Source organism: Dreissena polymorpha, chromosome 3, assembly GCF_020536995.1.
Source record: "Dreissena polymorpha isolate Duluth1 chromosome 3, UMN_Dpol_1.0, whole genome shotgun sequence".
NCBI classification, from domain to species: Eukaryota; Metazoa; Mollusca; class Bivalvia; order Myida; family Dreissenidae; genus Dreissena; species Dreissena polymorpha.
This window is the reverse complement of record NC_068357.1, coordinates 105679382-105692620: the sequence shown is the minus strand read 5'-3', so window position 1 is coordinate 105692620 and position 13239 is coordinate 105679382. Positions and strand designations below refer to the sequence as shown.

Here is a 13239-nt window from a genome sequence, read left to right as displayed (position 1 = left end):
ACTATAGCCCAATACTGAGTGAAGCATATTTTAATATGCAAAACTGTTTTGATGTAATGGTACAGTCAATATTATGGTTGTAAATGTTAATGATTTCTGTTATGTTGCATAATTTTCTTAAGTGTCCTGATGTACAAATAACAGATTGCTAAATATATCAAACTGGTATGAATAGGAATATTAAATTTTGAGTTGACCAGTTTTTTCTAAAAAGAAAAATCATAAACATCAATCCTTTAACAGGCATGTTAGTCTATTTATTGATATTTATTTTTCAGAGACAAAGTCCATGCTAGACCCTCTCGGCCACTCAGTAGAGAGCGCACAAACTCCTATGATCGGTATTCCTCAAGGGAGCGATCACATTCGCAGGGTAGAGAGAGATCACTGTCCCGGGATCGATCCTGGTCAGATCGCTTGTCGGCACGAGATGGATCACTCGAGAGACCATCATCTGTGAACAGAAGCCGACTGAGTGATCGGTCTGGTAGCGTTAAAAATAGTTTCCGAAGTAGGACTCCCTCCCCAACCCCCGCAGGTAATTTTTTTTAATCAAATGTCTGTAGGTAAAATGACAGCAAACTGCAACTATAAAAGGCTCGCTCTTGGGAAATAGGGCTTAATGCATGTGCATAAAGTGTCCTTCAAGATAAGCCAGTGCAATCTGCAATGGCTAATCAGGGACAACCCATTTCGCTTTTATGGTGTTTTTTTAAAGGAAGTCTCTTCTTAGAAACAAGGGCTGTTTGTAAAACATGCATGCCCCCCATGTGGGCTGTCAGTTGTAGTAGCAGCCATTGTGTGAATACGTTTTTTGTCACTGTGACCTTGACCTTTGACCTAGTGACCTGAAAATCAATAGGGGTCATCTGCCAGTCATGATCAATGTACCTATGAAGTTTCATGATCCTAGGCCTAAGGGTTCTTGAGTTATCATCCGGAAACCATCTGGTGGACGGACCAACCGACATGTGCAAAACAATATACCCCCTCTTCTTCGAAGGGGGCATAAATATTCAGTTTAGGTGGAAAGTATTGTTCATGTCTGACAACACCTTAAGCACATGAACCCCGGCGTGGGCATTAGCGTAAGCGTCAGCGTTAGCATTAGCGTGCAAATGTTAAAGTTTGCGTACTACCCCAAATATTTCCTATGTCCTTTGACATATTGCTTTTATATTTTGCATACTTCTTTACCAACATGACCCCAATCTATAAACAAGAGCAGACAATTGTATCAAGCATTTTGACAGAATTATTGCCCCTTTTATACTTAAAATATGCATATTATTGATAAATCTATGTTAAAGTTTGCGTACCACCTCAAATATTGTCTATGTCCTTTGACATATTGCTTTCATATTTTGCATACTTCTTTACCAACATGATCCCAATATATAAACAAGAGCAGACAACTGTATCAAGCATTTTGATAGAATTATGGCCCCTTTTATACTTAGATAATTGAACATTTTGCTTAAATTGCCATAACTTCTTAATTTATGATCACATTTGATTCATAATTTGACAAAACAACACTTACCTGACATACCACAATGCATTCCACCCAAACCATTCTCCATGCCCCACCCCAGGATCCCCCCCCCAAAAAAAAAAATCCCCTTATTTTTGAAAGATCATCTATTAAATGACCACTCACCAACATTATACCCCCCCCCCCCTCTCCATGATAGCTTACGTTTTACTGTCAAGCACTAGTATAGAGCGCGCTGTCCTCTGACAGCTCTTGGTTATAAGAGAATTTAGAACAGTTTTGTGCATAAATAATACTTATTTCAGCAAATCAGAGTGGCAGATTTGACCCATCAGCCTATGTCAAAGATCAGGAAAGAAAGAAGCAAGAGGCGCTTACCAAAAAGTAAGATTAGTTACAGAACATAAATCCACTAAAACAACTCATCATGTTCATACTGTTTTGAAGTGTTTGGTATGTGTGAGAACTAATTATATGATAAATATAGGAAATGTGGCAAGAGTAAGAAATCAGTAATAATTTGTTCTCACTCATGTGATGATGTTAACACCTATTTATTTTATCTTAATTGTGTCCAAAGCCACAATGTTTTGTGGGTAGTACAATTATTGTTCCTGTCTTTTTAAAAGTTATAGTTATGCGATTGAATACAACAACTTAGGACCACATAATGGCGGGTCATGCATCATTCAAGGTTTAAGGTCTGATATGGGCCGGAGCGTAGTGCATGTACTTTAGGTGTCATCCCAGATCGGCCTGTGCGGTATGCATGGGCTTATCAGGGACAACACTTTCAGCCTCTAAGAAATTTATCAATTAAAGGAAGTCTCTTCTTTTTAAATTTCAGTTTAGGTGGAAAGTTTCATCCCTGATTAGCCTGTGTGGACTGCCCTGATTAGCCTGTGTGGACTGCCCTGATTAGCCTGTGTGGACTGCGTTAAGCCCCATTTTTCTCAGACCAAGGCTCAAATATATTTTTAAGTGGTTTCCTGACACTTGCTCTGTATTTATTCTGTTCTAGGAAGCGACAACAAAGATCCAATAGATCTGGTTCCTCCTTGAACTCCAGTAAGCCACTATCTGGGAAGCGTTTGCCACACAGCAGTAGTCGAGTATCAGGTGACCGGGCTGGTTTGTTTTAAGGGAGCGCCAAGTTATGTCTGGGTCAAAAAAAAGTGCAATGTTTGGATCGTGTTGTAAAAAACGATTGGATGGATAAAAGATACTTGAATGAATGAGTGATTTATTTAAGACACTTAAATGCTCAATTAGCCACGCCTGAAATGCCCTAATTGTTTCCTCTAATATTTTTGCAACATTTTTTGCATGGTTGCATAAAAGGACCTTATCATGTTAAGTAGGTTTTCAGTCATATGAAAAAGCTGTTTGGTCATGCAAGCCTTAATTCTTTTATTGTTGCTTAAGCAAAAAAGTGTTTATTACATGTCTATATCAGCCTGGTTCTGGGAAAACTGGACTTAATGCATGTGCATAAAGTGTTGCCCTAGATAAGATTGTGCACTTTTCACCTTAACTGGATTTTTGCCTAGAAAAGCCTTTCTTTAAAGAAACATATCATTAAAGCGGAAAGAGTCGTCCTGATTAGCCTGTGCAGACTGCGCAGGCTAATGTAGGACAGCACTTTATGCACATGCATTAAGCCCTGTTTTCCCAGACAGCGGCTCATTTAAAACTGGGAAGCTGTGCAAGTCAGATTAAAGTTTGTGTGCAGGGCTTATGGACTTGTGCTTACTTTCATCACTGATTGTTTAAAAGTTGAAAGAGTTGAAAACGTTAATAAGGGGTTGAAGTTATTTGAGGTTAGAGGCCTTTGCTTTGCCCCTGTCATCTTCACAAAAACAACTGGGAAAAAACTCAGCTTAATGGAGTCTACAAGCAGTTTCAAGCACCTTACTTGGCCAGAACTAGTACTTTTGATTTCTGGGGAAATCTTTGACATTCATTAAGCATGTATTGAAAGTCCCAATTTCCCGTTCACAGGGCAGATACTGTCTGGTTCACCACTTCAGATATGCATAATTTATAAATATAATAAATGCTTCTTTTAAAAAATTTAATAATAAGGCAAACAGTCCAATATTTTTCTTGATCTATTCATATGTCGAGTGTTAATAAGTAGAATATTAATGACAATACTCGAGCGTACATTATGTTTTCTTAATGTGAATGTTAATAACTCTGAATATTTCTGTTGTGTTGACAGCTGCTGCTAGAAACAGATCCAGAACTACATCATGTGAGTGTTGTTGCTCATTGCCATGGTTACCATGGAAACTTGCATTCTTCTATTGCTAGCACTATTTATAGAGTAATTCCGATAGGACTAATGTTTCTATATGTAAAGACCTCAATTTCTGCAGTGGAAATCCAAGCTCTTAATTATTTTGCCATATCATTTGACTTTCGTGCATGTACTAGTAATATCAGTCAAAACAGAAACTTAAAATTACAATTATGTGTGCAGAAATGAAGTGCAAAAAGTATTCTGGTATAGAAAGTCGTGTTTTATTCCTTTGCTTACAAATTACATGTTAATATTGATACATCTTTATGAGAGTGGGATGGTTTAAGGTTTTCATTTTTTTTTGGCAAAAATGATTTACAAACACAGAAATAAATGGAGTAATCATTGTTGATAAATTGCAAGCTAGAAATGAATGGGTGCAAACTAATTATCTCATAATTACTGAACCATGTTGCAGTGGTTTTTAAGTTTCTATGTAAAAAAAAACAATTGCAAATAATATGTAGAAGCAAAGCAATAAATGGAATATATATTGGTGATAAATGCAAACAGTTTGTTTCCCATTGTAGATGGCAGTCAAGGTGAAATGAGTGATGGAGGGACATCGGACTGCTCATATTCCAGTTTAACAAGGTATTGCGTCCGTCGTCCGTCTATCCGTCCACATTTGGTTGTAAACACTCTAGAGGCCACATTTCTTGTGCGATCTTCATGAAACTTGGTCAGAAGATTTGTCCCAATGATATCTCAATCAAGTTCGAAACTGTGTCATGCTGGTTCAAAAAATAGGTCACTAGGTAAAAAACAAACAAACTTGTAAACACTGTAAAAGTCACATTTTATGCCCAATCTTCATGTAACTTTGTCAAAATGTTTGTCTTAATGATATGTTGGTTGAGTTAAAAATTGGTTCCGGTTCGTTGAAAAACATGGCCGCCAGTGGGCGGGGCAGTTTTCCTTATTTGGCTATAGAGAAACCTTGTAAACACTCTAGAAGTCACAATTTTTGCTCAATCATCATGAAACTTGGTCAAAACATTGGTTTTATCGATATCTCAGACGAGTTTAAAAATGGTCCAGATTGGTGAAAAAACATGTCCACCAAGGGGCGGGGCAGTTTTCGTTGTATGTATATAGTGAAAACATGTCAACTCTCTAGAAGTCACATTTTTGGTCCAATCTTCATGAAATTTGTTCAGAACATTTGTTTCCTAGATATGTGAATTAAGTTTTAACATGGTTACAGTCTGTTGAAAAACATGGCTGCCAGGGGGGGGGCGCATTTTTCTTATATTTAGATAGTAAAAAAGCTTGTGAACACTCTAGAAGTTCAGAACATTTGTTTCCTAGATATGTGAATTAATTTTGAAAATGGTTCTGGTCCATTGAAAAACATGGCTGCTAGGGGGTCGGGCAGTTTTCCTTATATTTATATAGTAAAAAAGGCTTGTGAACAGTCAAGAAGTCACATTTTTTGCCCAATCATCATGCAACTTGGTCAAAACATTGGTTTTATTGATATCTCAGACAAGTTCGAAAATGGTCCAGATCAGTGAAAAAACATGGCCGCCAGTGGGTGGGGCAGTTTTCTCTATATGTATATACTGAACACTCTAGAAGTCACATTTTTGGCCCAATTTTCATGAAATTTGTTCAGAACATTTGTTTCCTAGATATGTGAATTAAGTTTTAACATGGTTACAGTCTGTTGAAAAACATGGCTGCCAGGGGGGGGGGGGGGGGGGGGGCGCATTTTTCTTATATTTAGATAGTAAAAAAGCTTGTGAACACTCTAGAAGTCACATTTTTTGGCCAATCATCATGAAACTTGGTGAAAAGATTGGTTTTATTTATATCTCAGATGAGTTTGAAAATGGTCCCGATTGGTCAAAAAACATGGCCGCCATGGGTGGGGCAGTTTTCCTTATATGACTATAGAGAAACCTTGTGAACACTCTAGTAGTCATATTTTTTGCCTAATCATCGTGAAACTTAGTCATTACATTGGTTTTATTGATATCTTGGATAAGTTAGAAAATGGCTCAGATTGGTGAAAAAAACAACACTTTTTAGCTCACCTGATTTCTCAGGTGAGGTTTTAGGGTTGGTCTTTGTCCGCCGTCCCTCCGTCCACATTTGGTTTGTTAACACTCTAGCATTCACATTTCTCAAGCAATCTTTATCAAAGTTGCTGAGAAGCTATATGGCCACAAGATCTCAGTCAAGTTTGATAATGAGCAAAATCGCATAATACATGACAAAATTATTGCCCTTAGATTGTCAAAATTGTCATTATATTATACAAAATCCCTGAAAACAATCTAGAGGTTACAATTTTGTTTCAGATTTTATGAATCTTGGTCATAATATTTATTTTTGTAAGCAAAGTTTGATGTTTGGTCATTAGGGGTCAAAATATAGGGCACCAGGTCAAATCTTACAAAAACCTCGTAAACACTCCATACGCCAGAGTTTTGGCCCAAAAATGATGAAACTTGACCAGGATGTTTGTCTGGACAATATCTAGGTCAAGTTTGACGTTTGGTAAAGATTGAATGAACTGACTCCTCTCAGGTGAGTTAACTAGGGCCATCTTGGCCCTCTTGTTTTTTAAACAGGCCACAAATTTTCACCTTATGGTAATTAAATGTAATGTGCAATATATGTGTATGTGTATTTAACTCAAAGGACAAGGTCATATGGTCAGTGCTCAAAATATGGGAATAATACAGAATGAAGGGACTGTAACTTTGTCATTTAACTGGCAGTTTTATAAAAACATGTGTTAAATCTTCAGCAAGTTGTGAGGATTTGTTTTTTGCCGTGCCCGTGTCCATCGCCCAAAAAAGACAATATTAATAGCATTCTTGACAATGCTTTCTATGTAATGCTTACACACGTAAAGGCATTGCAACAACCCATCAACCAAGTGTCTTCAAAATTATACTCCGTTTGGGTCAGCACATACTTGAGTCACTTGGATTTGTCTGTCTGTCGTTTGTTTTGTCATGCATAAGTTTGTGGACAGATGTACTTCCAAAAGACCTTTCCATCCCCAGTGATACACACATGCCTAAGTTATTTGCTCTTTAACGCAGCTGACAAAGTATTTGGGGGTTTAAGTAACATTTATGACAAACCTCTACGTCTGTGTGTATCTGAATTTTTAGCTCGGAGTTTTCTGAGAAAACCCGAGGTATTGTCATAGCCAGCTCGTCTTGTAGTCCGCCGTCAGACGTCAAGTGGTGCTAAAACCTTAACATTTTGTTAAGGTTTTGACAATGGCTCTAAAATCAAATTGCTTCCACCTACAACTTTGAAACTTCATATGTAGATGCACCTTGATGAGTTCTACACGCCACACCCATTTTTGGGTCACTAGGTCAAAGGTCAAGGTCACTGTGACCTTTTAAAAAAAAAAAAAAAAATCTGACAAACTTTCATTTATTCAAAACTGCACCCGTAGCCGAGCGTGGCACCCGATATGCGGTGCTCTTGTTATTTGCTCACAAGTATAGCTGACAAAGAATCAGAGTATCAGGGATTATTTATCACATTTGTGACAAAGCTATCACTCAAGGTCTATGTGTTTCTGATTTCAGAAATTACAGCAAACCGCGGCACAGCCGACCTCGCTCTCGAACCCGGGCCACCGATAGAAGTGCCCTGTCTTCAGCCTACCAGTCTAGTACCGATGCAGTGAGTTGTAGAGTAAAATTAGCTTTGTTCTAGGAAAGTTTTGCTAAATGCATGTGTGTAAAACTATTTTCTGGATCCTGTGATATCTCATAAAGTACCATAGCTAGCTTAATGAAACTGAACAACTAGATAAAAGGCCCTTTGTTGAATAGGGTAGTTATTTAATTTTGTTTGGTCTGACCAAAATTCCATTGTTTTAGTCTTTGAGTTTTTATGCCCACATATCGAATGACTTGAGGGTATATTGTTTTTGGCCTGTGTGTCTGTCCTAAAACTTTAACCTTGCTCATGAATGAAAAATCTTGGGTCTATGTTCTTTAAATTTCACATGTGCATGCATCTCATTGAGATCTACAATCAAACATGGTTTGAATTCTCAATGTCAAAGGTCAAGGTCACTGTGACCTTTACATTCAAAATATAACCTTGTTTCTAAAATAGCTGCTGTGCAGCTTCAAAGCGCAGTAGGGGGCATTGTGTTTCACAAACATAGCTCTTGTTTTTATAATAATTTGTATCAAATACTAAAATTGTTGTTAGAAATATAAATTTTCTCAACCACAAGTTGACAATCCACAAAATAAAAATTTGTTTTTCATATGGAGTATATAAATGGTTCGAAACATTTTTCTGCAGCCAAAGAAGACAGAGTCTAGGGTCAAGCGGAACAGTAAAATATATCCTTTGTGTGTGTGTGCTTGCATAGGCTTTTTGAGCATGTCAAAAATACAAAAATATAATGTTAAAATAAGTTTCACTTTCATTATCACATATACTTATTTAAAAAATATGTTAATATTTCTTATTATGCAAACAAAGTGGTAAACTTAATATTGTTGAACTTGCAAACAAAATAATTTCAGAAGGAGTTTTACTTAATCATATCATGCCTAGATAATGAAATAAAAGGAAGCCATACCATTAACTGCTATGGCTCACTTGACCTTTTGTACAGCCCAGTTTGATAAATGTGAATGCATCCTTAACTCTGTTCACATTAGCTAGTACTCCTGAGTCAGATACAGGGCGAACGCGTTCCGTGCGAAATAAGGAAAACATTCCTGTAAGCAATGGAGAGACGCAGCGGAAACCCTCTGGTAAGAATGTTGGTTTTGTTCTGCTTGTTTCATCATCTTTTACTGCTCACCGGCATGCAGCACTTGGCGGAATTACTAATTAGTACTTTACATACCAAAATTATGTGCCTTGTTCTGGATAAACTGGGCTAAATGCATGTCCGTAAAGTGTCATCAAAGATTAGACTGTGCCGACTGCTCTGTCTAATCAGGGACGATACATTATCTTTTTCAGAATGAGGCGCATACAATGTCATGATGATTGACATGTTCCAGGATCTATCCCTACTTTTTTAGCATTCTTTAAATCTTTCTTAAAAGGGACTGGTTTTTCCCAGGAAATGGACTGTATAGAGTCTCATAAGTGAAAGGCTTTTCATGTTATTGAGCTAAAAAAAGTAGGTGTTACCTAATTGACATGTTTAACAGTCCATTATTTAGAGACACACCTATGGCAATGTTCTTTTCTGATTGGTATTGCACTCTTATGGACATATGCATTCTTTAAAAAAGAATTCCTTTAAAAATACCTGTATGTTTTTAGATTTCAGGTTTTGCAAGAACTAAAAGTGCTTGCAATAATTTTAGCTGGATCTTATAACCTAAAAATGCTTTCAATATCTCAAGCTGGCAGTTTAAGATGATTTCAAATACTTTGATGTTTTTTTCCTCAGGATATGACAGCGATGTGTTTGATAGATCTGCAGAAATTTCTGAGATTGATGAAAGACTAAGTCGTCTGCAGCAGCTTATGAAAACCAGTCTTTCTTGACCCTGCTGATGAAAACCAGTCTGTCTTGACCTTGCTGATGAAAACCGTCTGTCTGGAAACAGCTTATGAAACATGTGTAGATGTTTTGAAACTGCTGATAAGAATCAGTCAGCTTTAAAAAAGTGTATGGAAATCAGTATTGGACAAGCTTATGAATTAATATCAGTCAGTCTTTATCTTGCTAATTCAGGGCAGCTATAGAAACCAGTCTGTGTTTCATCGAGCTTTCCAAAACCAACACAGTCCTGTTCCAGCTTTACCTCTTTCTCAGACAAAGATTGCCATACTTTGACCATTTTTTTAAAACATCTGTAACTAGTCTCATAGTCAAACAACCAGCAAAATTATCGTCAGATAGCAATTGTTCAATCAAATCATTAAAAACTATTGAAATGAGATTTAATACTAACAGTTTTTTATGCAATTTCTATCTTGATTTTTCATGTGGGACTGGTTTTCATCTTTTGCTTGACATGCTTCTTTCATCACCTGTTAAAGATTTAATACTTCAGTCAAATTACACATATGTCCATTTTGATTTTAAAATGAAAGCCATTGTAAAACATGTTGTTAATTTGTGGTTAAAACCCATTCAACATCAGTGATTTACAATAGTGTCCCAGATAGTGTAAACTACAATGAAAATGATAAGTTGTATAGCCATCGTAATAAACAAAAACACTTTTATAAGTTTTAACCTCTTCCGGAATGGTAAAATACACAAAATATTTGTGTCTAAGAATATACTTACCATGTTGTGTGTGGTGTAAGGTATGATATGGCCAGTATACCGTTAGAGGATTTTCTTTTTAAAATGTTTCCATATATATATAAATTGAGAATTGGAATATTTGCAACATCGAACAAACATTTATGATCAACATGCTCATTGAATGATGGACATGTTAACGCTAGAACTGAATTTAACTAATGATTAAGGAAGTGCTTGGAAATATTATTTCTTTGTTGTAACATTAATTTGTCATACTGTGTAAAATATATACAGACATTGGATTGTTAGATGCAAAGTTGGCTGTGTAATGTACCTAACTTTTCTTCCTTTTGAAATTATATTTTCAGTGCTATGTGGATAAATAAAGTGACTGTATAATCTGATTAGCAAAACACATGTACAAGTGGACCAACTGCAACAGATATTTAAATAATTTTGTAGAGTAGCTTAATTAATCACAGAAATTATTCTTAGATGAAAATGTACTATATTTAGGGTTAATTAATTAACAGTGGGGTGTGACACTATATTTTTGCCTATGGTTTAGGTGGGATGGTCGGGTATATTTCAGTGTTAAGGAGTTACCAGAGCAAAGCTGACCCTAGTAAAAACCGGAGGTATTGTCTCAAATTTCTTGGACAATTTTTGTTAGTGTTATCAATACACCTATATGTATCAATAACCACATGGCTAGCAATTTACATTAAATTTTCGTTTGTTTTGATTTTTATGTCCCCCACCACTATAGTGGGGGACATATTGTTTTTGCCCTGTCTGTTGGTTGGTTGGTTGGTCTGTTGGTTGGTTTGCGCCAACTTTAACATTTGCAATAACTTTTGCAATATTGAAGATAGCAACTTGATATTTGGCATGCATGTGTATCTCATGGAGCTGCACATTTTGAGTGGTGAAAGGTCAAGGTCAAGGTCATCCTTCAAGGTCAAAGGTTAAAAAAAAAAGTCAAAGCGGCGCAGAAGGGGACATAGTGTTTCTAACAAACACATTTCTTGTTTTAGACATCATATTTATTAATAATAGTAATGAAATAGGTTATTATATATATATAAATATATCCGTAACAAAGCTAGCCTGGTATTTCTACTTCCACTTAAAGGATAGATTAAACTTGTTAATGTATTACAAGGTATGACCAATCTGTTTTAATTATATTTAAGATATATCATTACTCATGTAATTTCGATTCTTTTGTAGAGAAAGAATAGCCTTAACATGTGTAACTTAGTGGAAACTTAATAAATTGTTTATACTTTACTGGAAAGTATTGGTAATTGGCATTTTAGAAATTGTATTGAAGTAATGCTTTTGTAGTTGTTAATTCCAGTAACTAGAAACGTGTTCATGAAATGTCACCATTTGAATAATTTTTTATTATTATTTATTGTATTGTATATTTTATTCATTTTGTTAAATTTTATAATGTTTGCTGTACAGAGAAATATAATTTATGAACACGAATTTTAAGCTTTATTTATGAATTCTCCATTCTGCTGTCTTTTCATTGCCTCAATGAGTTGAACATTGCTGAAGGCAAGTTTCAGGAAGAGACATATTGTATCGAATGATGTTGAGCAGACACAAAACTGTCACTAAAAGACAAAGGGACATACGGAAGAAGGGCATTCCTATACCAAGCCAGCAATATTGCGATTGTTTAATAAAGTGAACACTTAAAATAACCATCTGGTATTTACATGATTAACAAAAGAACTGTCATTAATGATACTGGGGTATCAATCTAGTGAAAGATTGGATGCTGCGCCTTGCTCCGGTTTGCTTCCCCCTTTTGATGCAACAACGGTAAAATCTTTTGATATTTGGTATATGTTTGCCATTGAAAATGAAATGAATATGCATAAATAGCTATTTAACAAGTGCAAGTGAAATTAACTGCATATAACAATTTATAATAAAAAAGTCACCAGATTGGTGGAATTTCCTATCTGCCCCTTTTCACCAGTACCCTGTACCTAGAGCATATAATTTGGTTAAATATTTATTTAAGCCTTTTAAAGGGACCTTTTCACGTTTTGGTATATTTTAAAAATAAAAAATAAAATGTTTCAGATTCGCATATTTTTGTTGTAGTTATGATTTTTGTGAGGAAACAGTAATACTGAACATTTACCACGCTTTAAAATATCCAGTATATGCATCATTTTACGATTTAAAAACCTGATATTAAAAAGCATTGTAATGCAAAATGATTGAATAATTTGGAGAGTTCTGTTGTTATATTTTGTGACACTAAGAGGATTGCTTATATAAAGTATAAAATACATCACTAATTGTATGAGCACGGATGGCCGAGTGGTCTAAGTATTCGACTTTTACTCCAGGAGTCATTGGTTTATGCCCAGTTTAGGGTTACTTTTTATGCCCCCCTTCAAAGAAGAGGGGGTATATTGCTTTGCACATGTCGGTCGGTCCGTCCACCAGGTGGTTTCCGGATGATAACTCAAGAACGCTTGGGGCTAGGATCATGAAACTTCATAGGTACATTGATCATGACTTGCAGATGACCCCTATTGATTTTGAGGTCACTAGGTCAAAGGTCAAGGTCAGCAGGGCTCGCGCTGTCGTTCGCCACTTGAGCCATTTGCGAAAATATTGAGAATTTGGCTCAAGAAAAATCCGCTTTGCGAAAATGCTAAAATCTCGTAAAATTTCATTGAAAACAGCCGCCATTTTAACCCGAAACTGGTTTTCTAAATTGTTCTCTTTTTTTTCAATGAAAGTATTCGCAATTTGAACAGTGAACGAAAACCGGTCTGCACCTGTATCGAGACATCGCTTGACCTTATTGTTATAGAAGTGCACATGGTAGCTGGCCAATCAACACTGAGCTCGCTTACACATGAAATGACGTAGTTGAATGAAACGTAAAAATGGGTGGAGCTTTGAATACACAGTTTATATTGTCGTCTGCAAACAAAATAGCGGCAGGTCGCAAATGTCGTATTATAAGATTAAAAATAAAAATAAGCGTGACAGTAAATTAATTATTTCCAAGCTGACTATCGATCTAAATTAAAGAGTGATAATTAAATAATTAGTTCTATGTCGTTGATGTTAAAACTTTCTGCCGATTTTCTATTGAAATGAAAAGGTAATAATTAATCAATTTGATCGTTTTACTCACACTATGCTAACTAACAGCGGCGTATTTTAATCAAAGGA

At 35.9% G+C, this 13239-nt stretch overlaps 2 protein-coding genes across 2 annotated transcripts in view; both read left to right on the top strand.

The window, feature by feature from the left end:
- LOC127870839 (centrosomal protein CCDC61-like) overlaps positions 1-12133 on the top strand; it is a 27914-nt gene extending 15781 nt beyond the window's left edge. The window contains exons 9-17 of the mRNA XM_052413373.1: positions 279-538; positions 1801-1879; positions 2517-2614; positions 3720-3752; positions 4331-4394; positions 7364-7460; positions 8097-8139; positions 8459-8557; positions 9211-12133. Of these exons, the coding sequence (XP_052269333.1) occupies positions 279-538; positions 1801-1879; positions 2517-2614; positions 3720-3752; positions 4331-4394; positions 7364-7460; positions 8097-8139; positions 8459-8557; positions 9211-9308 (871 nt within the window). The 3' untranslated portion in view covers positions 9309-12133. The remainder of the gene's footprint in view (positions 1-278; positions 539-1800; positions 1880-2516; positions 2615-3719; positions 3753-4330; positions 4395-7363; positions 7461-8096; positions 8140-8458; positions 8558-9210) is intronic.
- LOC127870845 (putative glutathione-specific gamma-glutamylcyclotransferase 2) overlaps positions 11723-13239 on the top strand; it is a 14821-nt gene continuing 13304 nt past the window's right edge. Inside the window, exon 1 of the mRNA XM_052413383.1 lies at positions 11723-11859. The gene's annotated coding sequence lies outside the window, so the exon portion shown is untranslated. The remainder of the gene's footprint in view (positions 11860-13239) is intronic.